The sequence below is a fragment of the Panulirus ornatus genome, chromosome 5 (genome assembly GCF_036320965.1).
Source record: "Panulirus ornatus isolate Po-2019 chromosome 5, ASM3632096v1, whole genome shotgun sequence".
Classification (NCBI taxonomy): Eukaryota; Metazoa; Arthropoda; class Malacostraca; order Decapoda; family Palinuridae; genus Panulirus; species Panulirus ornatus.
In genome coordinates, this window is record NC_092228.1 from 7217368 (window position 1) to 7245116 (window position 27749).

The 27749-nt window shown below is 43.4% G+C and overlaps 1 protein-coding gene across 2 annotated transcripts; it reads left to right on the forward strand.

Annotated features, from left to right (window-relative positions):
- The first annotated feature begins 227 nt into the window (after positions 1-227).
- LOC139747769 (uncharacterized) lies at positions 228-26697 on the forward strand. 2 transcript variants are annotated; one of them, XM_071660358.1, is made up of 5 exons: positions 228-800; positions 20167-20602; positions 23336-23444; positions 25145-25240; positions 25593-25730. In XM_071660358.1, exons 1-4 carry the CDS (start codon positions 431-433, stop codon positions 25196-25198), a joined length of 969 nt encoding a protein of 322 aa, XP_071516459.1. In that variant the 5' UTR covers positions 228-430; the 3' UTR covers positions 25199-25240; positions 25593-25730. The 2 variants fall into 2 exon arrangements, with proteins under 2 accessions (XP_071516459.1, XP_071516454.1); XM_071660353.1 differs by lacking the exon at positions 25145-25240 and having other exon boundaries at positions 229-800; positions 25593-26697.
- The last annotated feature ends 1052 nt before the right edge of the window (positions 26698-27749 follow it).

Consider the following 27749-nt stretch of genomic DNA (forward strand, 5'->3'; position numbering starts at 1 on the left):
CCTGACGACACAAGAACAGGGTGCACATCCTCACCATGCATCAGCCATGCACACAAGCGTGTCTCCTTGTGCGCTCGGGGTGTCTGACGCACAGGAATTCAGCACGATGAGAGAAATCTGTTCATGCAAGGCTCTGGCGGTGGGCGTGGAAAAGGGGAAGGAGGGTGGGCCATCGTGGGGCGTGGAAGGTCAGCGTGGGCGTGGAGAGAGGCGGCAGGGTATGGGCCAGGGACTGTGTGTTGCCGACGGTAGTATTGGTGAGAGCGTCAAGGGGTCGGTACACTACCAGGGAGTTTACAGTGTTGCCGAGCGAGTCTCCACCCACCCAGCCACCACTCTCTCTCTCTCTCTCGCTACACATACACACGCACACGGCCTCTCTATCCTCAAGTTCTGCTCTTCTTGTGGGATTCGAACTCTGGTCCTCACCATGGGGTTCCAGCAGCCATCGCCGTCGCCGTCAGCTCCCCAGGGGACCTCCCCGCCGCCGCCTTCTTCAGGCAAGAACCGTCGGCCCAACTCCCTCGGTGTGGGAGCAGCCTCCTCCTCCACGCTTTCCAGGACATCACCGACGGGTCGCTCGCCCTCCAGCCCAGCCTCGGGGAAGACCTCACCCTCCAGGTCCCCTGGACCCAAGCGGACAGCCAGTAGGGCCACTACCAGCCCTCAGGGCCCCAACCTGGCGACGGAGGCCCGCAGTAGAGTCCGGCCCTGCGGCTGCTCCCGGAAGCACGGAGGTGGTGGTGGGCACCATCATCACCACGCCGCCCCAGCCTCCCACCCTTCAGAGTCTCCTAAGGGTAAGTCGAACATCGAAGTCCGAGACATCGAACTGCTGACGGAACGGTTCTTTCCTCCAGCCTAAATTAATAAGTCGTCCCAAGCTGTCGCATTCGCCCACAGCGCCTTCACCAGACGACGCATTTGTCCTTATTCTCGCTGACGAGAGAAGTCTTCTCAAACCGTTCCCCTGAATGTATTCCTTTACGTTCCCGAGACTGTATTTGTTCTGACGTTCGCGTGTATTGTTAGGTTTGCAGAGGATACGAACTGAAGTCTCGAGTTCGCAGATTGGTGGTGAAAACAAAAGTTTTTTTGTATATTTTGGAGGTTCCGAAAGGTGGATCTCTGGAGCCTCTTTGAATTAGTTAACAAAAGTCATCTTGCAAGTTGCCTAGGTCATGGATATATATATATATATATATATATATATATATATATATATATATATATATATATATATATATATATATATATATATATATATATATATATATATATTTAACTTACACTACAGCTATGATATAACATATATTTATATTTGCAGTATTATTGAAGTAGGTATATATATATAATACTGTACGAACATATTCCTTCGTATAACACCAGGAAAAGTAGGGAGTATACTGAGTATAGATTCTCGTATAAGAGGACGATATATTCAGAGATGGAGGTGCTATATTATAGATGTTGCAAGACGGGGAGGTAAGTTGAAGAATCATGTACTGTCGTGGGCATTCACACACCGAGTGAAGCCGTCACTCGTGTTTACGGGGAACAAGAAGCAGGTGCTCTCTCTTGAGAGGTCTTGAAATCACTGTTTATACAGCATGTCTCAGTTTTTCGTCAGTAGATGGTGAACTGGTCGAGCAGATGGTGTTGAAATGGCTGACAATAGGCGTATGTGTTGTGAGATTAAGGTGCTGACCTTTTATTTTCTTTTTAACAAGATGATACGACCTTTAAGTACTCCGGTACGACCTTTAAGCACGACGGTACGATCTTTTGAGCACGTCGGTACGGCCTGGCCTCTGACCTGACCCTGACCTCTGTCCAGATGTGGACTGACCTCTTAACATTTACCTCTTAACAACAGACGAGCCAATGGAGTAGAGAAAAAAAAAAGACTCCCGTGACCTTAATCCAACGTAGGTCAATATAGGTAAAATAAACAACATACAGACTTAGGAAAATGATAGGAGTGACCGCCCCTCTCAGACGTATGGTTGTGAAATTGTTTATATACGTTTATTTGGCTGTGTAGACGCAGTGTGTGTGTGTGTGTGTGTGTGTGTGTGTGTGTGTGTGTGTATTTCCCTGTTGTTGGTGTGTCATCGTGAATGGTCAGCAAGTTTCTCTGCACGATATTCCATACCTGTTTGATTGTCTTTGAGTGTGTGAGTGGAGGTGTATATGTGCGTTGTCACTTGTGTATATAGATACTGGTGGGTATAGGAGGAGCTTTAAACTCGTGGGGCTCCACCATTTGGTTTATATTTCCCCAGTGGCGGATGGATTTACCTGCCACTTTGGCTTACCACGTTTCCACACGTCTGTCATTCTTGTGACGTTGACCAAAAATCTCGTTTGCTTCCCTCATGATCCATGTCATGTCTCCTCCCATCTCCCTCACACAACACGTATCTCGTAATCCCCAAGATATTAAACTCATCTTCTGGTCTGTTTAAAGTTTTTTTCTTCTTTCCATTGTAATGACTTTATATTTCCCAAGGTTAAGTTTCATCAGCCAATTGTCCGATCACTGGTGCATTTTGTCAAGGTCCCTTTGCAAAATGTTGCAGTCTCTCTTACGACTACTGGTCCTTATCCTGCCTAGGTTCCTTTGCGGCATCTCGCCGTCTCTCTTACCTTGTACATCATTCGCAATGTTGGCATCATGACGCCAACATTCGCGCGTGAATCCACCTCGTTAAACGAATACCTTTACGTATGAATTCATCGTTGATCTCCTGTGGGAAGGCAGTGTCAGAGACCCCCAGACCGTCAACCATTCCACTCCTTTTATCTAAGATGTTTCATCTTCGTTCATATCGATCCTGCAGGTTCATCACGGTGTGTCTTTTCCTTCTGAATTGCTATTATATCTCAGCTGCCTTATGCCAGTAAGGCACTTCCCCCTCTCTCTCTCTCTCTCTCTCTCTCCCTTCTCAGTATTTTCTTCAGTATCGTGTATGGTATGGACGTGAGTGATGCTGCTGGTTTATGACTGAGGGCTACTTCTATATCACCTTTACTGAAAAATTGGCACTACACTGGCTTTCTTCCATTCTGTTGGGGGTTTTTACCCCTCATGACGGAAGATTTTACGCGTCACCTGCGTGTGTGTGTGTGTGTGTATGTGTCATTACAGCCAAGGCTCCTGTGTGTCGGGCCAGACCCCATTATATGTTAGAGGATAATAACAAGTTACACCTGGGTGTAGCCTGAGTCGGACGGATGTTATGGAGGTTACCACCGCCACCGCCAGGGGGACGACAAGGTCGCTTACAGACCAAAAAACAAAAATAAACATATGCCAAACTCCTCGCTATTAGCACGTACTCTCTTCATGACCAGATTGCCTTTTGGTACATATATAGCCAAGTTATATTAGCCCACACCTTGATAGATGGGGGTCGACTTTCTCCAAAGTGTGTCTAAATTATCGAGAACACTTGAACGCAAAGGCTTGGGTATATTGTGTCAGTTTCTCTCACGAAGTGACGATTTTGTGCGTATAAACGTAACTAGGTTACTTCTCAAGGTTAACGAGTTGAAATAGTTGAACTCAGATTCGACTGGTCCTTTCATAAAAGGGATAAACGTTTTAGTGTCCTTTAACCCATATTTGTAAAGCAATGATATTTAATATTGTACTTAAGAAAAAAAAAAGTTAAGTTATCAGACTTTCTCATATTTACCGAATTAACAATTCTTAATATATATATATATATATATATATATATATATATATATATATATATATATATATATATATATATATATATATCTTCCATTTTGAATTGATTAGTTGCAAGGGGCAACTGTTATTAGCTATTTTTTCCTTCCTCTGAGCATTATTTTTTGCAAGGGCAGCTTTTGTGAGCTATTTTTCCTTCCTGTTAGCATTATAAAGGTTCAGATTGCATATTTACAGTGAGAGGCGAATTTACAGTGGCCATCCGCTGCGGTGACATGTATTTACTAAGATGGTTATCATCAAGCGCATATCTGGGTCATTTGTCGAGTTGACCTCTGTGGTATGTTGAATGGTAGGAGACCAGTGGGATCTCTAGCTGGTATGAGGACCCCAGGAGACCAATGGTAGGAGACCAGTGGGATCTCTAGCTGGTCTGGGGGACCCCAGGAGACCAATGGTAAGAGACCAGTGGTTTGGAGACTCCTGATTTCTTCTTCTTTTTCTTCTTCTGCTTCACAGACCTCGGAGGTATAACGTGAGGTATAACTTTGTGTAATGTTAGTTATTCCATCTCGCAATAGCGAAGACAATCCTTTTTAGCATCTGTCCAGCATATCTTATGATATACTTCCTGTCTATTCTCTAGGGAACCCAAGTCATACGTAGCATATCTCTTTTAAGCCTTCGTCACTATACCCACAGTATACCATCATGACATATTCCCGACTTGGACTTCACTATATTCTAACAGACGCCTAGTATACCTCGAGCAAAACCTCAACCATACGTAGCATACTTGTGATATATCTTGCAAATCACCTTCGAAATGTCTCCTAGCATACCTCAAGCATACTTCCAAAGTATGTTCCCCTAGTGTCGTGCTTTATTTACATAGATGTAACTGATCACCCAAGCTTCCCTCTGTGCATCGCCAGCAAATGCTCTTCATGTAGCTCTCATTTTCCCTGGCCTTTAGGAGTCCTCCTCCTCTCTCCTCATAGCCTTTTCGCCCCTCATATCTTCCCTCAGTCACGTCTCAGAAGACCAGACCCAAAACCTTACATTAGACTTTGTCACTGAATTCATTCCTTCCCTCATACCCCTTACGTAACACTTCATTTTATTGTTTCTTTATTACTTTTTATGATTTCTTTATTACTTGAAAGTTCCACTGGCCTTATCTTTATTATTCTTCCCAAGGTCCAAATTGTGAGATTTCCAACAGTTCCTTATCTTTTCTTTGTATACCCTGTTTCTACACCATCACTCCGCTCCTTATTAAGCTTTTGTTTTTACTATCAGTTTCATCAGCTTCAGGTCAAGCTTATCTGCGAATTGCCTTTGTTTTTCCTCCTCTTCGCTAAAGGAAGTTGCTTTTGACCATAGCATTTCCAGTCCTTACTGCCTCAGAAAAAAGAATCACCCACAGAGGATACAATTCTCCTCAAATACTTGAAAAGGTTTTAAGTTCAAGTGTTTGATTCTGTGGCTCGTACATTTACGCCTCCCTTCCCACTAATTCCTATATACCCTCTTCTTAAAAACACAACTTGTTATCCCAGCTTGTCTCCCTGCCGTGCGCTAGAGACATTATTCTCTGGCATTAACAAACGCTACACGAGCTGGAACCTGACTTGGGGTTTCTCTTCCAACTTTCATCATTGTTGCTGAACAACGCTGGAGAGAGAGAGAGAGAGAGAGAGAGAGAGAGAGAGAGAGAGAGAGAGAGAGAGAGAGAGAGAGAGAGAGAGAGAGAGGATCTGGTCCCCCCTTCGTTGTGGGGGGGGGCAAGAGTTCTTCCCGCTGTTCTACGAGATCATCTTGGCATAGAAATGACGTCACAGCGTTGGTGAGTGTGTGTGTGTGTGTGTGTGTCTGGTCGGGACGCACGGTGGCTCGGGAGAACCGGACGTGAAAGTAGCAGCGGAACCCCAATAAAAATGAATGTCGAGAAAACATTGTGCTATTAACCCGCGCTGATTATCGCCCTGGGAAGACAACGAAGACAGATCACTAACGCCACGATAGTGATAACCAACAGATGTATATAAGGGCGAAATTATGCTGCCGGAGTACCCAGGCGTGTACTTTATAAACGATGGTCTCCGCGTCACTCTACATGACTTGGATTTAACGTATCGACGTATATGGCGTCTGTTTATTGGACGGGTTCTTGTTAAGTTGTTGTGGGTTACTGTCGGCTCTACAACCCCACCCGCTGGGCTGATGGGTTTCTCGGGGTGAGAGTAGAAGTGAGAAGGCACTTAAAACCCGTTGAGCACGACGGCACGACCCGTGAGCACGAACGATACGAACGGTCGTTCGATCGTGCTCAACTTATATACGTCTCGTAATAATTCAACGTCAAATAGCGTAGCCAAACATGACCTCGCGTTATATAACGCAAGGTAACATCGTCTCCCGTCAGTTGATCCCGCTTAACACCATGTTACGATGCGTGACACAGAGGAACGGAGTTAACCGTGAAAATTGCAAGAAATTATGAAATAGCGACCATAAGCACACCTCATTGAGTCTGACGTCTGTAATGAACAGTTGTAGGCGCACGTTCGTACTAGCGCATACACATATCAAAGGAAATTTTCGTTCTATTACGTTCAGTTTGGATAGATTATATGGGGTTAGGTTAAATGCTTAGGTTAGGCTGCGTGTAAAAGTAGAACGTCCAAAAATCATACCAAATGGGCTACTTCCTTATACGATCCTACCCAGGAGGAAAAAAAAATATCCTCCCTCGGCACTCAGGCCACGAACACTGGAATGGAGGATTTGCCATTGAAGGAATTAGTTTTGCAATCAGTTACGCACAAGAGGTGGCCCGGGAGACGCCTCCTGCTTAGTCAGGGATTCAAGAAAAAATGAAGATCACAGCCAGCTAAGTAGGCCAAGAGTCTAGCACACGACCACGACTCATAAGTAGGATATATATATATATATATATATATATATATATATATATATATATATATATATATATATATATATATATATATAGTGCCTGACGGTTACATAAGCGCAGGTTGGGGGTGTTTTCTGTGTATAAAGATTTGCGAAAGCGTTAGCCTAGTATTTGCGCCCTGACGGCGACAGCCTGTTCCCGTGGTGCCATTTCTGGCACTGGTCGGGTTTGTGTTTTCAGGATGGCATTGCTGGCACACGTCAGGTGTGTGTGTGTGTGTGGGTGTGTGTGTGGGTGTGTGTGTGTGTAAGTGTAGTGTGCACTTCGAGGTGGATGTACGTGTTATGTAAGGTGTTTTAGGAGGGAGGGGGCGTGCTTACGTCACTCTCTGGTACGTCACCAACGCACGGGCGGATCCGAGGAACCCCCCTCCCCTGTTAGAGTTGGAGCTGCCCCCTCCGCCCCTCACACACACACACACACACACACACACACACACACACAAGGAGGTCCTTGGGCAGGTAGGTAGTTCTATGGTGATAAGGGGGGGGGGGGGGGGGAGAAGGACTCCACCCTGGAAACTTATGTTTTTGCGCATCTGGCTCTCCAGCCCACGTCCTCCCACATACGCCCACAATGGCCCACATACGCCTGCTAAGTGTTCGAATCTGTGCACTGGTACTCTAAGTGTTCTGCTGCTCTCTCCTCAGCATCTGTTTGAGACAGCTGTTCTCCCCGTGAGGTTCGACCAAGCGGGAGGTAAATAGCGAGGTCATCCACTGATGGAAAATTTAGTATGAAAGATTTCCTTTTTTGGTCGTATACATCACTTCTGGTTAACCCTGGCCTAGCCTTCATATTCCAAGTGTTGTACCGTAGTGTTCAAGGGTCGTACCTTCGTGCTTAGGAGTCGAACCCTAGTGTTTATGGGATTTAAAAGGACATGTATGTGATATAGTCTACGTTACAGCGAGTCCAGAAAAGGCGTATATTTTCTGAATAATCAGTAAAGCACCTGAACGTAAAAAGCGAGCTCTCAGTTCGATACGTATCCAAACCACAAGCTTCTAGCGATTCGATTCTTCTTACAGACAACTGAAGCAGCGAATGAAACATTAATGAACTCCTACCAACTGGATCTTCGTAACCAAATTGACGCAGTATCGGAAAGTCTTGAGCAAGTGTCGAGAGCTTCTTGTTTGTTCATGTGGCATACATGATCCGAAACGGCCTCGAAGCTTCGAGATCTCATGATTGAACCGGTGTGTATTAGTCTGTCATCGTCAGTGCGCCTTCGGCTGTCACGAAGGAAGGTCTGTGGTCGACTGGTGTCTGTAGGATTTACCTATATCGTCATGCGTTGTGGATTATATGTGAATTTTACCCAGAACAAGAATGAAGCATATCAACAGTTAGAGGTAAGGCTCTGATGACACTCGTATATAGGGAACAAATACCTGCAAACATTTGTATTCGGGTCAGTCATATAACCAGATTGTAGAGTAGTTTCGCGTATGTGTGTTGTATGTGTGTCATTGAAACATGCTTTGAGGTGATTCTATCATTCAAAAGCTCACGGATTTAGAATGAAGAGGATTGCAACCGATAAAAAATATATATATACCAATATATACCGGTAGGTCAAGCGACAGCCTTCGAGAAATGGTTCGCTCATTATTAAGTGGTTTTAGGCGCTGTTTGTAACTTACAATGTGGTAAAATTTACCAGTCGCACTTCTGTATCGTAACTAACTTTGGATATTAAGTAACTTTGGTCTGCAGTGGTAAGTACGGAGTTTACACAAGTTGTGGCGCATAATTTGGAGAATTTACTTCTATTCATTCGTATTAAATAAGACGATAATTGTGGAAGTTATGGATAGCAGGGAGATCGTAGGAATAATGGATATTAACTGCGTATGAAATGCATATATAACATCAATAGACATTATGATAAACTCGGCCTTTGACTTGATTCTTAAAGGTTGGGTTATCATATTCCAAGGTTGTACTGTCGTACCAAAGTCTTCAACCACAGTTCAAAGCTATGATCCTGCTGAGACCCTTATGTGCCACAGGCGTTGAATATCTTGGGTGTGTCTATATCAAGGGTTATGTCGGAGGCAAGAGAGGCCACATCTCGCGAAAGATTACGACTCGACACCTGTAGTGGTCATCTTAGTAACTGTCTCTGGTCGTGCCATTTTCTATGATCAAGTCGTCCTTGACCCCTGGCTATTTTAATTTTCCATCCTCTTCTTCCTCCACCTGCATCTCCTTGTCGTTTTCGCTCCTCCCTTCGTCCAACTTTTCGCCCACTCATCTATTCGGTCATCGATAACCACGGAGTCGTCTTGTCGCAGACGACGCGCCCTAATGTTTACGTACGTGTTGCTGGTGACGTCAGCGATACACTGGGTGGGGGTAGAGGGCTAGGGGAGGGGGGTACCGCCCTTAACACCACCATAGCTAGGCTAGGCCTCACAGCTCGGCGCTGAGGGGGTGAAGCGATCATATTCACCCAACACCTGCGTCTTTTAATGGCTCATTTCGTACCTCTCGTGAAATATAGAGTATTAAGCATGCTTATAAGTGGGCCATAAAGTCTTCAAAGGTACGAAACAAGTGAAAGAAGAAGGTTTGAGATACATCTCGTCCACAATGGTGTTGATGGATCCGTGGGTGCGTTCGAGACGTCGTGGTTGAGTAGGACCTGAGAGCATCCTTGAAGGATCACATCGCTCAGGACCAGCTCAGGTACTGCACAGTGCCCGCCTCTCCCTTGAGCGTATCCTTCTGTACCTAGATCCGTAATTTAGCCCCTGGCATCGGTAGAGATGATTATGTCAAACGTTACGTTTAATCCTTTGGATTAGATAGTTCATTGGATCAGCCCAGCAATACGTACGTCCCACTTGTTAACAAAAAAAAAAAAAAACCTATGATGCGTGTAGGAATCACCCCCTTGGGAAGCTTCAGTGTGGAAGAAGTTAGTGAACATAAACATAGATATGATGACTGGCACCTGGTAACCACTGTCAACCATATTAACACTTTACAGCCAGCACAGACTCGGGAGACTCCGCGAATGAGCAAAGTTTTTTGATATATCGACCAGTGTATCCATTTACTGAGTCTGATGCGTCACGAATTTGAAAGACTATAAGGCTGCTGGCCTTTTCACGTCGTAGGAGCTAATTAGTAGCTGTAGAACCTTTGATGAGTACATCGCAGAAGCCTTAGACCAGAGGCAAGGCTCGTTTGGTAACTTCGGAACGTTCGAATATGCCCAGAATTCACGTTGAGAACCGTGTTGTTTATATGGCGCTGAATTTCGTAGTAAATACTTATTTAAGTCTTTATCAAAAATGTTTTTTTTTAAAGCAGATGAACCTCATAACTCTGGTAGGTTTGTAGATAAGGCAAGATACTAAGAAAATAAGGTTATTCATCTTAAGTGAGAAGTGAACGAAACCTCAAAAGTTCGAATCGTCTCGAAAATTGATGTGCCCATTGAACTTAAGTAAACAACACCGCTCCTGCCCCCCACCTGCTGACGTTTGGACGCCAGTCAGTCACTCCTCAAACGATACGGTCCAGGAACTGTCACCAGAAGCCACAACAATTGTTTATTCACGTGTACATCAGACTGGTGCAGTCTGGCCTCCATGGACAGGGTGATGTGCGAAGGTCGTCCGTCGTGTTGGAATGGACGGGTGGCTGGGCCAACCCTCGACCACGACGCCCATACACCCTCACCCACTCTTCGTTGCCCTTCTCTCCCTCTGCCCACCACGCTCCTCTCGCCCCTGAGGACGACGACCCTCCTGCTCATATCCTACATCACTCCTCCTCCTCCTCCTCCTCCTTGCATACCTCCCTCCCTCGGTCCCTCTTTCATCCTTCACATCTTTTCTCTCTTTTGTGTTCCTTCCTTCAGACTTTCCCTGCTTACCTCTCCGTCTGTCCTTGAGGCCACGCATCCAGGATGTAACAGGTTTTGTGGTACAGTACAAGGGAGGTGTTTAGCATGGGGAGATTAAGAGCAGGTGTAAACACCAGCTTAGCTGAGACATTCATAACTCCAGGTTACCTGAAGCGTTCACGTCACCTCGCACACCCTAGTGTGTGAGGTGACGACGAGTTCTTTAGGAGAAGGTTCTATTCATGCTTTCTTGCCCTGGGAGGTCTTCTGCCTTTTGTCTCCATGAACACCAGGTCAGGTATAGACCTCTCTCTCAGGACTCACACACACACACACACACACACACACACACACACACACACACACACACACACACGTCAGCCATGAGCTTAATGGACCCCAACCTTAGAGATGGCCTTGACAGTTGCTGAGTCAAAGCTTGACAGCTAACCGTCGCACCCTTGACCGATGATGGGCCAGTTTTGGCATCTGGGGGAGCCACCCATTATCAACACCCTGGAGGGCTCCGCCCTTGCCTCTGGGAAGGTGGGACAGGTGTCCAGGAGTGAGGAGAGCCCCGCCTTCTGCTGCCCTGGCGGGTGCAGGAGAGGGACAAGTGTCCTGGAGCAGAGGAGCCCAGCCATGTGGGGCAGGTGTTTGGCTCCCTTACTTAACAGGAGACCATTCGGAACCTTTCCGTCACACAGATCACGTTTTCTTTAAAGGTAATGATGGGTGTCTGTGTTTCAAAGTTGAACTTTGACCTTATCCTTGATTTTTCAGGTCAAAGATCAGTAGTATCGGGGTGGTGTAGTGATGATGACCTCAGTAGTGAAGATGAGGTTGTGGTAAGGACCAAGTGATGATGACCAAGGGGTACCACTTGCGTCAAAATCTATCGACTAGATTGCGTCTGTCTCTGGTACATTGCCGATAATTGGAGTATATGATTAGAGGGCATTTGATTTGATACCTGATTACATAATTTGATAACTAGGAAGCAATTAAGCCGTCAGTAACTCCTTGTTTGGTTAATAGTTCAGATTGTAGTACCTGGTTAAGTGAGAAATAGATGTGTAGAAAATCTATGTAGGAAAATAATTGTTTATTATATGAAATGAAAATACTTGTGTTGTTCCGCGAGGTAAAAAGCTCATAGCTGTGTTTCAGTGGCTGGTATTGCACTTTTTGGAAGGTCTTGCTCCTCATGTTTGAACCCTCCTTGTACACACACCTGGCGACCCTTACAATCCACCTACAAATAACCAGGGAGCAGACCCCTTGTTAGACACGAACATGCCTCTCTCCTTCCTTACTACGTCTGGTCATTAGCATGTTTGGTTGGTGCCTCTGTTATTAGCGTTCCGCCCAAGATAAGGAGCAGTCTAGTTAACCTGGTTCGTCCATTTCCTCCCAAATCCCCCAACCCGGGAGGCCATTACATGGATCTCTACCGAAATCGCGGTGATCTGAGAAACGGTCAGATGTAAACAAACACAACGACACTCATTACCCAACACATTTGCCTAACTTCCTTGCTAATGGAGTAGCGACTTGCCCGGCCAGCTGACGCCCTCATGCATCAACATGAAGGTATATTTTGGCCATATCAGACACGCCGGGTCCAGATTATTCGTGTCCCGCCCGCTATTTGATGGCCGTGACGAATCGACCAAAGGAAACTGCATATGTCGACTCCACCCGGGATGTGTGTAATCAGCAACCTGAAGTCAATAATTTATATTTCAGAATCCGGATGATTCGGAAATATAGTGTCATCTCGATTCTTATTCTGAAGGTCAGATATCAGTTAGGACCTAGAAATTAATTAGGGTTACGTAAGTTAGCTGTGAGTAAGGTTAGGGCGTTGTCTGTTATTGAGGTGGCTGTGGTTGCTTTGTGTTTTATTTCTCATCGATGTTTGAAGGCGTATAATGGTATGTGTGTGTGTGTGTGTGTGTGTGTGTGTGTGGAGAGGTGGAGGTGCGAGCGTGAGTGGGCGCAGTAGTTTGGGTGGACGTGGTGATTGGTGGAGTGGGAAGATGGGGAGGGGGTGTTAACAGCCTAGTTGAGGAAGTGCATCGTTCATCACCTCCCCCTTCACTCCCGCCCTGCACCTTTGTTAACCCGCAGCTACGCCCACCACGCCCTCTACAACACCACCACCACCACCACGCCCATCCTAGCGTCAGGCCGTAAACTAGATGCAGGCAAGCCTAGCCAACCCCATCTGTTCCACGATCTCCTTTATTCATTCCACATTTCCCCAGATCTTCAGGAGGTCCTCCCATCGACAGGGAGAATATAAAGAGCTTTTCAGACACCGGTGTGGTTTACAGCCCTCGCTTGTCGGTTAAGACGTAATATGTCATATCTTGGGCATCTCTTTGTGGCGAGGCAGACGTGGCTCCCACATCGTAATCTACCTTTAGAGGTCTTTGGTTCCCGACGTCAAAGCCAAGTCGTTAAGCAAAAGCTAGAAAAAAAAGCGTTTTTTATGATATTTGATTATGCGATCCAATTAACTTGATTTGGTTATCAGTTAGCGGGTAGATTAGAGTTTGTAATTACCCTACTATATGGCAGGGGTTCTGATATATGCTCCAGTTAGCTTCGCATTGCTCGCTGGGAAGTTTGATAACTATGTACTTATGTATATGTGTGTCGTTTGAGAGCTAGGGCGTTAACCCTCGTTAATCGTGGGTATATTGTCAAATCCATGAGTGTAACAAGAGGAACTTGATTTATTGGTGCATTTGTTTATTTTACTTGCATTCGCTGGTCGTGGCCAAAGCTTTTGAAATGTTATCGTAATTGACTTATCGTCTGTTAAATTGGACGAGAGGAGGAGGAGGCATTGTTTCCCTCTGCATTTGTCTCATTGCCGTTAGTTAGACAAACAATGTTGCGCTCGTGTTGGTCAAGAATTCGGATGTTATTCTTTTAAATGGAGTTTAGTTTGATCGACGGTTGGACCCGTTCCGAACGATGGTACAGCGCGTGAGCACGACAGTTCAACCGTAGGGTACAGCGGCTTGACCATTGCCCAAACTCTTTACGACGGGTCAGGTCAAAGATCAGCCCATTATTTACCCGTGGTCATCTTATCGTGCACGAGAAATCGGAAAACGCCGTGCTCAAGGGTCATAGCGTCGTGTTCAAGGGTCGTACGTTTACGTTGTGCTCAAGGGGGGGAAAGCGACCACTCGGCAAGGGTATCCAGGTAACCCATGATTAATTATAAACATATCTACCATATATAAGTCAATCTGACCTGGTAACATTCGTAAGACGTTTGGCGCGGCGTCAGTGTGTGTAAGCCACTGGGGTTCGGGCGACTGGCCCGGCCTGGCTAGCGATAATGACTGTGATTTATAACCTTACCATTTACGTCGCGCCTCTCTCAAACCAGTGAGTGACCTCCCAGTAGCCGATCCCCGCTCAAGATACCGGACTGCCCTACCTCCACCCACTAGCCAGCCCGGTAGAGACTTGCCGGGGGCGTCAGGAAACAAACGAACACACACACACACACACACACACACACATATATATATATATATATATATATATATATATATATATATATATATATATATATATATATATATGAGGTAGTGTTCGCCCGTTTTCGATGGCTATTTACGTCGCCATCTTTCAGCACTTAAGATCTTACCTGACCCCTTGATCACGATGGTACGACCCTTGAACTCGATGTTACGACCCCCTTGATCACGACTATACGACCCTTCAGTACGACCACGACGGTAAGACCCTTGAGCACCACCATCAGCTGAGGACCAGTATGACCCCACCACTATTCATCTCAGCCAGCCTAGGTCAACCGGCCGTAAAAGGCAGGTCAAGTCATGAATAATTTGAATATGCAGCACTCACTCAGGCCCCTTCATTCACTTAAAAGGAAGCGGGTTTAATATTTTTTTGTGTGTGCGTACTCTATGACCAGCTGGTGTGTGTGTGTGTGTGTGTGTGTGTGTGTCATTGCTAGTTGTGTGTTACTGGGAGAGAGAGTTTTACACTCGTGTTGCCCCGTCTCTTAACCTTGTATTTATATGTACCGTGTGTTTGCTCTTATGTGTAGTCTGTATGTGTGTGTGTGTGTGTGTGTGTGTGTGTGTAGAGGAAGTTCTCCATTCTCTTCTACCACACTCGCCATTCACAGTGTCATCACTCGAGCTGTTCATTTATGATCACAACACTACTGGTTTATGAACCTTTTCTGACACTTTTCGCTCAGTGTTTTGGTATGACTTGTTGTGGTTGATCCGATTTCGCATCGTTCGGAGAACCGTTCATTGTCGACAGCACCAGATTGGTCTGGAAACAAGAAGTGTAGATCAAATCACCCCTTATTCTTCTCTCTTCCATTTTGGGGAGAATTATGACCGCTAAGCTCAGCCCGTAAGTCCTCCTCCTTCATTCTGATACCATCTTTGTTGTCCTCCTCTGGGGGTCTCTCCTTTATTTTTTGTTTTATGTTCTTGTGGATGCTGTGACCAAACTTGGAAAACATATTCTTGTCTTGGCCTAATGTAGGACGTGGACCCGTTGCTGGATATTTCCTTAACTGTGTAACTGAATGCGATTTTAATGTTTGACGTCTGACAGTTTGACTCCTTTACTGTTCTAACGTGTGACCCTTACGACAGGTGAGGGAGGCACCATGTCGACCCCAAGTCCCTCTCGCTCACAAATTCTTGCATTTTATTTCATGCAAGATTGGGTTTTTTTTTTCATCAATCCTTCTCTCACTGTGTCCCAATCTCTTTGCAAGTTTCTCGAGGTCCCCTTTCAGATTGGAGACTCGTGAAAATTCTTACATATGACATTTTCTAAATTCTTGTCTCATGCTTCGGTAGCGTCTCCGTCGCAGTCATCTGTTTACTTTCTACTCGTGTCTTCAAAGTGTTATATAGACCACATTCGTCAGAGAGACTGGTATGTATTTCATCTCATTTTTCTCTATCTATATTCTAAATAACAGGTACGAAATTCGTCCTCTTCCACCCCTAGGCACTACACTATTCTCCAGCGGTTCAAGCGGTCTGTCAAACTGTATCTACACGCTTCTTCCGCACATACGAAGAACGTTTCATCAAAACCATGAGCATTTTCATGGCTCAAGACCCTCTGCTGGTCTGCTTACGTCTTCTCTATCAGTTTCAGGACTTTTCAAAGACCTACCCATTCCGCCCCACTGGTGTTAGGTCTATTGTGTCTTCCACTGTGAAGACACAATTGAACTTGGTCATTCAGCGCCTCGCATATCTACAAAATGTCTACCACGTCTCTTGCTTCTGAATCTCAGGGCACCTTCCTTGTATTGTGGATACGGAACATTTCCCAGTTTTACGGTCTCGGTGATATCGTGTTTAGCACTGTGTATAATTTTTTTCCACGATTATAAACCTTCAAGTCTGGTTCCTTTTCTAACCGCGAGCAAAATCGAGCATGTGCTGTGTGTGTGTGTGTGTTATGTTCTCCTAGTGGCCACCTTTCACCACGATAATGCCATGTCATTGTTTACTATACCCACCTGCGCGCTCTGGGAACGAGTTATGCGCAACCACACCGCCATTCGTAAACATTTCCAGACGTCAGAGAAAAATCAGTTTGGTTTTTTGAATACAAGGAAGATTGACACAAGATATTCGTATTTTCACGTGCCTAGCTTAATACAATTCTGTCGAGTGTGTGTGTGTGATATCTAACCCACACCATGTCATGTGGAATGGTTAGTAAAGTGTTTATCTAAACTTGCCGTGCTTTCTCAAAAGCACTTAAACGACAATGAAAAAATACGAAAATGCCCTCCATCTTAGCTGTGCAGGAAGCGAGGCCCCTGTATATGGCCTGCTGTTGGGGCGTGTGGGTGTGGAGTGTTGGACGTGTGATAAACACATCCTGGACACGAATCTTGTTCTCGACCACCCATCTTAACCCCTTCCGCATTCCCTCTACTCTCTGTGTATGCTTGTATGTGATCATCTGTGTGTGCAGTGCTAGATGGCAGATCTGTACATGTCGGGTCCCATCACTTAGGTTCTCTTTTGTACCGTTAAGTCTTCTGAACTTCGTACGCCTTTTGCGTTCATAGTTTCATCTTTAAGTCTGATCCAGTCGCGTTGCTAAATATTTCCAGGCGTCTTTATGAGCTGAGCTCTGTTCTTTAGCCGTTAGGTCGTCTCACTGATATGACATATCAAAATTTAAAGAACTGTTCAGTGTTTACTTCGTCACAGCAGCTCAGACACCCTCACCGTGTTATCATGTATCTCCCTTCTTCCTTCAGTCTTCCAGCGCAGGTAATTCCAGGACTTTGCCAGCTCCACGTAGTGGCTTAGTTCAGTTATGGTTTTTGTTGCTCACCTCTGGATCTACTCTTAGTAAATGTGTCCCGTCAAAAAGGATGATCAAGTGGTGCTGCATACTCGTAGTTTAGGCTCAGTATATGTTGTAGATATTCTTCTCAGCATAACCATGTATTTGGAGGTAGTTTGGATACTTGCAAAGTAGATGATTTCCCCTCGTTGAACAATCCCCACTGATGTGATGATTTGGGGATCACTGTGAAACTATATATCAAACTCTGTTTCCAGTTATGTAATAAGGTCCTTTGCCTTGCTCCAATCTTCATTAGTGTGTACATTCATGAGGATAAAAGTTTATCAGCCATGCATGTAGGCACAGTGCCACTTGTGTGGGTCTATGTGAGACTCCTATGTAAACTCAAAATCATCTACAAATATATTCAAATATGATTCTAGTAAGTTTTTACTTAAAAAGTAGCAGTAGTTCTTAGATCAGTCCCTTTAAACCCTCTCATGTTACTCGTTCTAAGTTAGGGAAATCATTTTTTGAGGTGTGTAATTTCCTCCCTTCCAACTTATTAAATTTTAGATCAACAGTGAGAAAAAAAGGGTAAATTATTTGTTTTACAATGATACTGTTTGAAAGTCGATATGATATGTGTAACGCAAGCGTTACTTCGCTGGGTATAGATGAAGATGCAGAGTCACGGCGCCATGTTAATGTCGTGGTTTAGGAACGAAATTAGCACATCTCTAACACGACAGATGAGGATCTTGTTTATTCATTTGTTTAGGGTCCTGCGACAGAGGGGGATCTTGTTTACTCATTGGTTTAGGGCTTTCAGACCTTGTGGTAAACAAATGTTTGTCGCCGGCATAATGAGAAGTGTGGAAACCCTCGTGTAAGCCCTTAGACAGCAGTACAGCCTGCCATATAAGCCCTTAAGGAAGCGGTAGAGCATCTTAGGGGTGGGACGGTCCGCGGATTGAAATACCCGAAGGGCATCACTGGGCCCTACACGGTGAAAGTGTAAACAGGACCTTGGCAATACCATTACACACTCACGCGTATACACACGTGCTTCCGTGGTGCAGTGGTCAGCATCTCTACCCATGACCCACGCACGATCCACTCACCCAGGTTCGAATCCTTAGCGCGTTAGCCGGTCTACAAACCCAAACCAGCTGTTTATCCTTCCCTCGGGGCTGGTCGACGTTTGGGTACCTGGCATTTTTTTTTTTTTTTTTTTTTTTTTTATACTTTGTCGCTGTCTCCCGCATTTGCGAGGTAGCGCAAGGAAACAGACGAAAGAAATGGCCCAACCCCCCCCCCCCATACACATGTACATACACACGTCCACACACGCAAATATACATACCTACACAGCTTTCCATGGTTTACCCCAGACGCTTCACATGCCTTGATTCAATCCACTGACAGCACGTCAACCCCTGTATACCACATGACTCCAATTCACTCTATTCCTTGCCCTCCTTTCACCCTCCTGCATGTTCAGGCCCCGATCACACAAAATCTTTTTCACTCCATCTTTCCACCTCCAATTTGGTCTCCCTCTTCTCCTCGTTCCCTCCACCTCCGACACATATATCCTCTTGGTCAATCTCTCCTCACTCATTCTCTCCATGTGCCCAAACCATTTCAAAACACCCTCTTCTGCTCTCTCAACCACGCTCTTTTTATTTCCACACATCTCTCTTACCCTTACGTTACTTACTCGATCAAACCACCTCACACCACACATTGTCCTCAAACATCTCATTTCCAGCACATCCATCCTCCTGCGCACACCTCTATCCATAGCCCACGCCTCGCAACCATACAACATTGTTGGAACCACTATTCCCTCAAACATACCCATTTTTGCTTTCCGAGATAATGTTCTCGACTTCCACACATTTTTCAAGGCTCCCAAAATTTTCGCCCCCTCCCCCACCCTATGATCCACTTCCGCTTCCATGGTTCCATCCGCTGACAGATCCACTCCCAGATATCTAAAACACTTCACTTCCTCCAGTTTTTCTCCATTCAAACTCACCTCCCAATTGACTTGACCCTCACCCCTACTGTACCTAATAACCTTGCTCTTATTCACATTTACTCTCAACTTTCTTCTTCCACACACTTTACCAAACTCAGTCACCAGCTTCTGCAGTTTCTCACATGAATCAGCCACCAGCGCTGTATCATCAGCGAACAACAACTGACTCACTTCCCAAGCATAGACTGATAATTGTTTGTTTTAACTTAAAAGAGAAAAGCCATGGCACATATGTACGAGGTTAAGACAACAAATATAAAACTCTCCCCGTAATAATGAGGTTACAGGTAGAGACGCGAGTAGAGTGAACTGCCTTGCAAAGTTCATCATTTCCTGTAATAGAATCCATAATTACGTGAAATACAGGATCCTCATAAATCATTGAATTGTATGGAAGTAACGAGTCATCGCAGACGATTTGATCGTTTCCTTTGAGAAATGAAAAAAACGGTTGAATTAAGCAAGAGGCAACCTGGCCATACATGTTTAAGAATACAGAACAGTTTTGACCTAGTCACATGTTTAACGATAAGGAACAGTTTTGACGTAGCCACATGTTTAACGATAAGGAACAGTTTTGACCTAGTCACATGTTTAACGATGAGGAACAGTTGTAACCTAGTACATTCCATAAATCCCTCCTTAACTTCTGGTAATAGTCATTCGTAAAATGGGTTTAATACCATTGGACTGTAACTATTTCCTGAGAAACCTGCATGATTAAATGGTATTAGATGTGTGATCCATAGATTTTAGGTAAAATAATATCCCAGTTCACAGCCAGGCACCACCATACTGGTGCCTGTACACTGCTATTATGGATATACAGAACCCAGTTATACGTGTCCAAGCAGTTTCACGGTATATTCTGAAAAGAAAAATCAGAAAACTACTAATCCCATATCTATTCTTATGAGAATAAGTCATTGCTGTTCCCTTCCCAACCCCCTCAGTTTTTTCTATGCAAAGTTAGGATGCGTTTGGATAAAATAGGCTTGTTCCCGAACCTAACCATCTTTTCTGACCTAACTTAGTCCAGAAAAAACATTAGGTTGCGAATCTTAAGGTGACCCCATTAAGAGAAGTCATATTGCATTGCAAATATGGATGTTGCATCTCTCCACTGCTCCATTAATGCTTTAATTTTGTCATCATTTTCAACTTCATTTTGCACCCATCCACTCAAATTACTAAATGTACAAACTGATATAAATGATGGTTCATTTCAGAACACCCTCGTCGCAGGCTCAAAAATGAGATACCAACTAAACCTCAAGCAAATATATCATCACCTGAGCCTGAAGTAATTTCCATGGAACCAGAGGTCTCTCCAGTGGAACCAGAAGTTGCTCCAGTGGAACCAGAAGTTGCTTCACTAGAACCAGAAGGATCTTTGGTGGAACCAGAGGTTGCTCCAATAGAACTAGAAGTTGCTTCTTTAGAATCAGAAGGACCCCTCGTGGAACCAGAGACTCCAGTAGGTCCAGAAAACCATCTAGGCGAACCAGAAGTTGTCTCATTGGAGCCAGAAGGGCCTCTAGTGGAAACAGAGGTTGCTAAAGAAGAACCAGAAAGCTATCTTGTGGAGCCAGAGATTGCCACACCAGAACAGGAAATCTCATTCAGCCCACAGATGGCCATGTCTGATGAGACGGGAAACAACAGGTTTAGTATTTATTTATTTAATTTGCTATGTCGCTGTCTCCCACATTTGAGAGGTAGCGCAAGGAAACAGACGAAAGAAATGGCCCAACCCACCCCCATACATATGTATATACATACACGTCTGCACACACAAATACACATACCTATACATCTCAATGTACACATATATATACACACACAGACACATACATATATACACATGCACACAATTCACACTGGCTGCCTTTATTCATCCCCATCGCCACCTCGCCACACATGGAATACCATCCCCCTCCCCCCTCATGTGTGCGAGGTAGCGCTAGGAAAAGACAACAAAGGCCCCATTCGTTCACACTCAGTCTCTAGCTGTCATGCAATAATGCCCGAAACCACAGCTCCCTTTCCACATCCAGGCCCCACACAACTTTCCGTGGTTTACCCCAGACGCTTCATATGCCCTGATTCAATCCACTGACAGCACGTCAACCCCGGTATACCACATCAATCCAATTCACTCTGTTCCTTGCCCGCCTTTCACCCTCCTGCATGTTCAGGCCCTGATCACTCAAAATCTTTTTCACTCCATCTTTCCACCTCCAATTTGGCCTTCCACTTCTCCTCGTTCCCTCTACCTCTGACACATATATCCTCTTGGTCAATCTTTCCTCACTCATTCTCTCCATGTGCCCAAACCATTTCAAAACACCCTCTTCTGCTCTCTCAACCACGCTCTTTTTATTTCCACACATCCCTCTTACCCTCACATTACTTACTCGATCAAACCACCTCACACCACACATTGTCCTCAAACATCTCATTTCCAGCACACCCATCCTCCTGCGCACAACTCTATCCATAGCCCACGCCTCGCAGCCATACAACATTGTTGGAACCACTATTCCTTCAAACATACCCATTTTTGCTTTCTGAGATAATGTTCTCGACTTCCACACATTCTTCAAGGCTCCCAGGATTTTCGCCCTCTCCCCCACCCTATGATTCACTTCCGCTTCCATGGTTCCATCCGCTGCCAGATCCACTCCCAGATATCTAAAACACTTCACTTCCTCCAGTTTTTCTCCATTCAAACCTCCCAATTGACTTGACCCTCAACCCTACTGTGCCTAATAACCTTGCTCTTATTCACATTTACTCTTAACTTTCTTCTTTCACACACTTTACCAAACTCAGTCACCAGCTTCTGCAGTTTCTCACATGAATCAGCCACCAGCGCTGTATCATCAGCGAACAACAACTGACTCACTTCCCAAGCTCTCTCATCCACAACAGACTTCATACTTTCCCCTCTTTCCAAAACTCTTGCATTCACCTCCCTAACAACCCCATCCATAAACAAATTAAACAACCATGGAGAAATCACACACCCCTGCCACAAACCTACATTCACTGAGAACCAGTCACTTTCCTTTCTTCCTACACGTACACATGCCTTACATCCTCGATAAAAACTTTTCACTGCTTCTAACAACTTGCCTCCCACACCATATATTCTTAATACCTTCCACAGAGCATCTCTATCAACTCTATCATATGCCTTCTCCAGATCCATAAATGCTACATACAAATCCATTTGCTTTTCTAAGTATTTCTCACATACATTCTTCAAAGCAAACACCTGATCCACACATCCTCTACCACTTCTGAAACCACACTGCTCTTCCCCAATCTGATGCTCTGTACATGCCTTCACCCTCTCAATCAATACCCTCCCATATAATTTACCAGGAATACTCAACAAACTTATACCTCTGTAATTTGAGCACTCACTCTTATCCCCTTTGCCTTTGTACAATGGCACTATGCACGCATTCCTCCAATCCTCAGGCACCTCACCATGAGTCATACATACATTAAATAACCTTACCAACCAGTCAACAATACAGTCACCCCCTTTTTTAATAGATTCCACTGCAATACCATCCAAACAGGTTTAGTATCATGTATAATTTGCTGTCATTATGTGTTATCAAATTCACTCCTGAGTCTCTATCAGGGTAACCCCTACAGCCCTCTCCTCTGAGTGCTTATAGTAAGCCATTTACAGAAACATCCTTAGTCATTGTTGATATCTTGTTAGCTTTCTCTTCACTTGCTGTGATAGTTTGCCTTTTAAACTCTCATTTTGCTTTTCAAACCATCATGGCACATGTCATCTAAACTACCACTTGCTTTCTTCATTCACAGAATATCTATCAAAAGTTATTTGTTCTAAATATTTACCCAGTATATTGGTGCACTTCTCATAGTTGCCCATGTAGTTCCTTATAGCAGTCCCCTCATAAACACCCACATCTTATTAGTTTTTCCCAACCAGTTTTTCAAAGTATTCTCTCCATCTCCCACAAGTTTCACCCTTTGTCACATTTCATTTCCCAAACTGTTTAGCACACCTTCACCTCAGTCCAGTATCTAGTTCCTTTTCAAATGAGACATGATATACAGGTATGTAATTTAAAAATCCCAGAAGAATACGAAAATGCAAGTTTTAACTCTTCTAGACGGTTTTCTTATATGCTCTTGGTGTTACTTGCATGTTATACCTTCCTATGAGCATGGCGGAAACTAGTTAATGAAATATCAGCTGACTAGCATTTTTTATATTACTGATTAACCCAGAAGATTTATGTTGTGATATTGAAAAGTAAATGTTTCCTTGAAAAGGAAATTGTAAAATCTAATACAGTAAGACATTACCAGCAGCATTCAAAATTATGGACTAATCTATATTGGCAGGTATGTGAGCACCCTTGTGTGGGTCCCACGGATGCACCCGGAGAAGTTTTCTACCACTCTCATAGTGTCGGCTGATGAGCCCACCTTTACAGACGCCATTTACATCAAGGTACTTGATAACTTTATATTAACAATCATATTTCATTTAAGATTAATGTTCAGACATAAGCTAGCAGAATGATTTTGAGGCAGTAAAATAACTCCCTTGTCACCCAGTAAAGCAATACCATTTAAAAGCTTGTGCTTGACAAATATTATAATGTGCCCATTTCTTTCATAATTCTTTACCACATCCAATTGCACAACTGCATAACTAGTCACATAATTTTCTTTTCTCTCTCTCTATACACCTGAACTTTAGTGAGGTGGCTTCTCATTAGCATGATCAGGCATACCCCAACCAATCAACTGTTTTCAGTGTTTCATTAAGAGAAGTGTTGAACTGAGTTGTACTTGCACTAAAAGCACTCTCTGAATCACTAATTTCTTCACATTTCACCTTATTGCTTTTCTTTGTTTTGTATGTAGTAGGTAGTAGTTGGTAGACAGCCATCGACCAGGGAGGCATATTACCAGTACTACCCACCTGGGTATCAGGAGTGTTAGTGTCATCTGGTTAGTGAGCCAGCACTTTATAGTGGTTGTCAAGTTGCACTCCTCTGACCAAGGAAGCTGTCATTTCTTTCTGCCTCACTAACATGTGGACTACTGGCACTGTCCACAAACATAGTTTCTCTTTGTCATTGTAACACTTAACAACACTTAACTCGTGCAGCTCATTCTTTGTAACTTTAGATTTTCCTGTAGTGTGCACTACGTGCTCACCCTGCCTTTTGGCAAAATGGTAAGAGCAATAGATTAGTAGTAGGTAGGAACATTTAGGCAAGAGCATTAGGTAGAAGCGGTAGCTAGGAGCATTAGATAGAAGTGTCTTTAGGAACATTAGGTAGGAGCCTCTGCAAACATTGCACGAGACTTGCCCTCTGCTAGTGGCCTATTAAGTGTGAGGCACTAAAGGCTAAGAAGCAGCATTGGAGTTCTTTAGTCATAGAGACTGTTACCATGGCCACCCTTTTGTGGGAGTTCCAGTTGGAACTGGCATCAGATATAGATAGATAGGTATGTGCTCCTTCTCATCTTAGGTCTTCCAACATTCTCTGTATGTAACATCTATCTATCTTTCTGTATCTCTGACACTAGTTCCCAATGGGAAATCCATCAAATTGGATTTAGAATAATGAAATTAAGTAGATAGATAGATAGATAGATATATAGATAGAGCACAGTCTTGCGCAAATCACTTTTACATTTGCTTTTATCATTCCTGTCACTTATTCTCATTTTTTCCACCTAGGTTTCAAGGCTTTAGTTTACTCACCCCTTCTTTACCTTGGATCAGGACACCCAATCATTCGCTCTCTTGTGTGCCTTACGTCTTGGGATAGCAGAAATTATTATTAATGTCTCATTCTGATTGCTTCAGTTCTACGTGTATCACTGTGTCAAAAAAAAAGATTTCATCTAGGTGTAAAAACATGCAAAAGAAAGTTGTGTCTTTAGTTTCAAAATGATGGTGCACACATTTGAAGAAAAGGAAAATTCCAGCTCAGATCTATTTCTAAATCATATAGGTCCGTGAGGAGTAATTGGTTCTTGACTATTTTTCATTGACAAACAAAGTAAGCCAATAAAGAGTTTGCAAAGTTACAAGGACTTAATATAAGCAGCTGTAGCATAATTGGAAGTCATTCATTGTAGTAACTCAACATTTTCTAGTGTATTAGCTCATTTTGTAATTTGCATCATCAGAAGCAAGCATGTCTGAGCAAGCAAGACAACCTAGATGAAGCAAGGAAACACTAAGGATACTCTTTATGTCACCATACTGATCCTAATCATACACTGGTGAGCTGGAATTTTCTCTCATTCTAGCATTGCATGAACAGATCAGCAAAACTCAGTTATGAAAATATACTAACCATTAATTATAATGAGATTTTTGTACATTAACACTTTTATCTTGAACTTTAGGTATTTATTCTAATAGTTGAAATTCTAAAAGAAGAAAGCAAACCTAAATATATGTTCATCCTCAAATAGAAAATTATGGGTGTATAATCTTAAGAAAGGCTATTTGTAGAGACAGTAAGAATTGTCATGGGATTAAGATTCCAAGGAAGACTGTTCGTAAAGGTTTTTGATGTTAAGCTGTAATGATACAATCTTGTGATTTTACAAGGTTACACCTTATCCACAGCCACGTTACCAGGAGACCCTACATGAAGAACACCTGTACCAGCAGGGAGAAGCAGTTGAGTCTTACAGTAGCCATACTGTGGGTAACCATATGGCCACTTCAGTGCTCTTCACACCAATGGCAGTATCATAAGCAAACAAATTTCTTGTCTAAAAATCACCATTTCAATCATTATAGAGTCCCTAAACCCAGAGCAAAGTATCGCTTTTACAGTTACTGATATATGTTCTCTTTATTGAGACTGCCAGTAACTGTCTAGTTCAGCTTTTTATAAATATACACTTAGGATATGTCATGGAATTGCTTTCTATCTCTCATTTATCATAATTGCTGCAAATGACTTTAGCTGTTTACATGTCAGCTAATCTTGAATAATCAATCTCTTAGAACAACACTTCCATATGTGTGGATCCGGTATGTATAAACATGCACTTTTAGTGGGCATTAGTTTTACATAAGTTGGGTCACTAATCCTAACCTTTTAAGTTGGCAAAAAGTGGGGAGGGATGCCCGAAATCCTGGAGTAGACTTGCTAAACTGCTGTTTGAGCAGTAATTTTCCCACACTTCTAGAGATACAGGCTGTCCATGGCAAGATAGGCATAAATACCACCAGTCAGTTATTCAAAGATATAATGAAGACAAGAATCAATCGGATTTAAGTACTGTTATACCCAATTACATTCTTACTGGTATCAGTTCCTCTTATGCTGGATGCCAATAGTTGTCTAGTTCAGCTTTATATGAATATTGGAGATGCAAAAATATATCCAGTACCTTAAGCTGAGTATTGTCTTCAAGTTCTTTTAATTAGTTGACTGGAGCACTATATATGGCCTAAAATTCCACATTACAAGGCCATCTCTCTAACTATATTTTTTCCCTAAGACACGTTACCTTGCATGCTAACTTCCCTTGAATGAAATAAAAGACAACATTTTATAGGCAGATATTCTAAATCTTGGGTAATATTTTTAATATACTATTTACCTTTCCCTATATATATATGCAACAATTAAACCATAGCACAATTACATAAACTAGGTGTTAAGTAATATTGTTATTCTAATAACTTCAATCAGTAAAGCACTCTTCATTGTCATAAATGCTTTTAAGTTACTATGACCTAATAAACTTTTCAATAAACAGTACCTAAAAGCCTATGAAAAAAATTACAGCCATTTGGCTATAGGTTCTGAAGATAATCCAACTGGATTTTTTCAACCATAAAGAAGTAATATATAATTTCATTGTAACACGGTATTTGTGTCTAATTCCAGGTTTTCCCTCTATCTTTCCATTAACATAATGCTTCTTTCTTACTCATAGAACAGTCCATTTTTACTGCAGTCACTTCCTCCTATCTCTCGTTTTACTTTTCTCTTCCACTTCTTGTTTCTCAACCGTTTCTTTCTCATTATGGCTTCCCCCTTTTCCATAACTCATTTTCTATAACCCTTTTTCCTTCCAATTACCCATCCACTCTTTCTTAGTGCTACCCTTTATACCTCATCTTCAACGTACCCAATGTGCTTACCATCGTCCCTTAATAATAATATCTGATCTCCCCTTCCTCCTTCTCATTCTACATAACCTCTGCCTCTGCTTTCTGCCCTCATTATACCTTACCTTTCTTCATTGAAACAGGCTTTTCCCAATGTCGTTTCTCATTATATCCTCTCAATAGTTTTCCTCCTCCATTAATATGTATTACTTGTAAACTCTCTTACAGTTATTTGATGCAACTGATGGCACTGACACGTCAACTATTTGAGTTATGGTTGAATTACATGTCATGTAATTATAAATATCTGAAGTCTATGGGATGAGATTGTAGCAATAACAGGAATGGACTTTGTGATCCCGTGGGAAGAAATGCGTTTATGGCTTCAAATGTTTTCAGTCACCAGCTTCTGAAGTAACAGAGTTGACCTTAGACAAACTCTGCGACTTAAGGGCTTATAAAAAACCGATGTGGTAGAGTTGCTACAGTCTTGCGCAGAAGCATCCAAAGAAGATGCAGGTAGAGGAGGCACAGGTAACGGAACAAGTTACCCCTGAATAGCACAGGCTAACAGTGATAACATTTGCTGGATACCTCGCACTCACTGACCAACTGATCCAAATGGTTGGAAGGATATCAAACAGTGTTACTGTT

Bases quoted from the DNA above. Each gene is read 5' to 3' on its own strand.
- LOC139747769 (XM_071660353.1), top strand. From the start codon at position 431: ATGGGGTTCCAGCAGCCATCGCCGTCGCCGTCAGCTCCCCAGGGGACC. The intron at 801-20,166 runs GTAAGTCGAACA...GGTTCATTTCAG, and splicing joins CCCTTCAGAGTCTCCTAAGG to AACACCCTCGTCGCAGGCTC. The intron at 23,445-25,592 runs GTACTTGATAAC...CCTTATCCACAG, and splicing joins CAGACGCCATTTACATCAAG to CCACGTTACCAGGAGACCCT.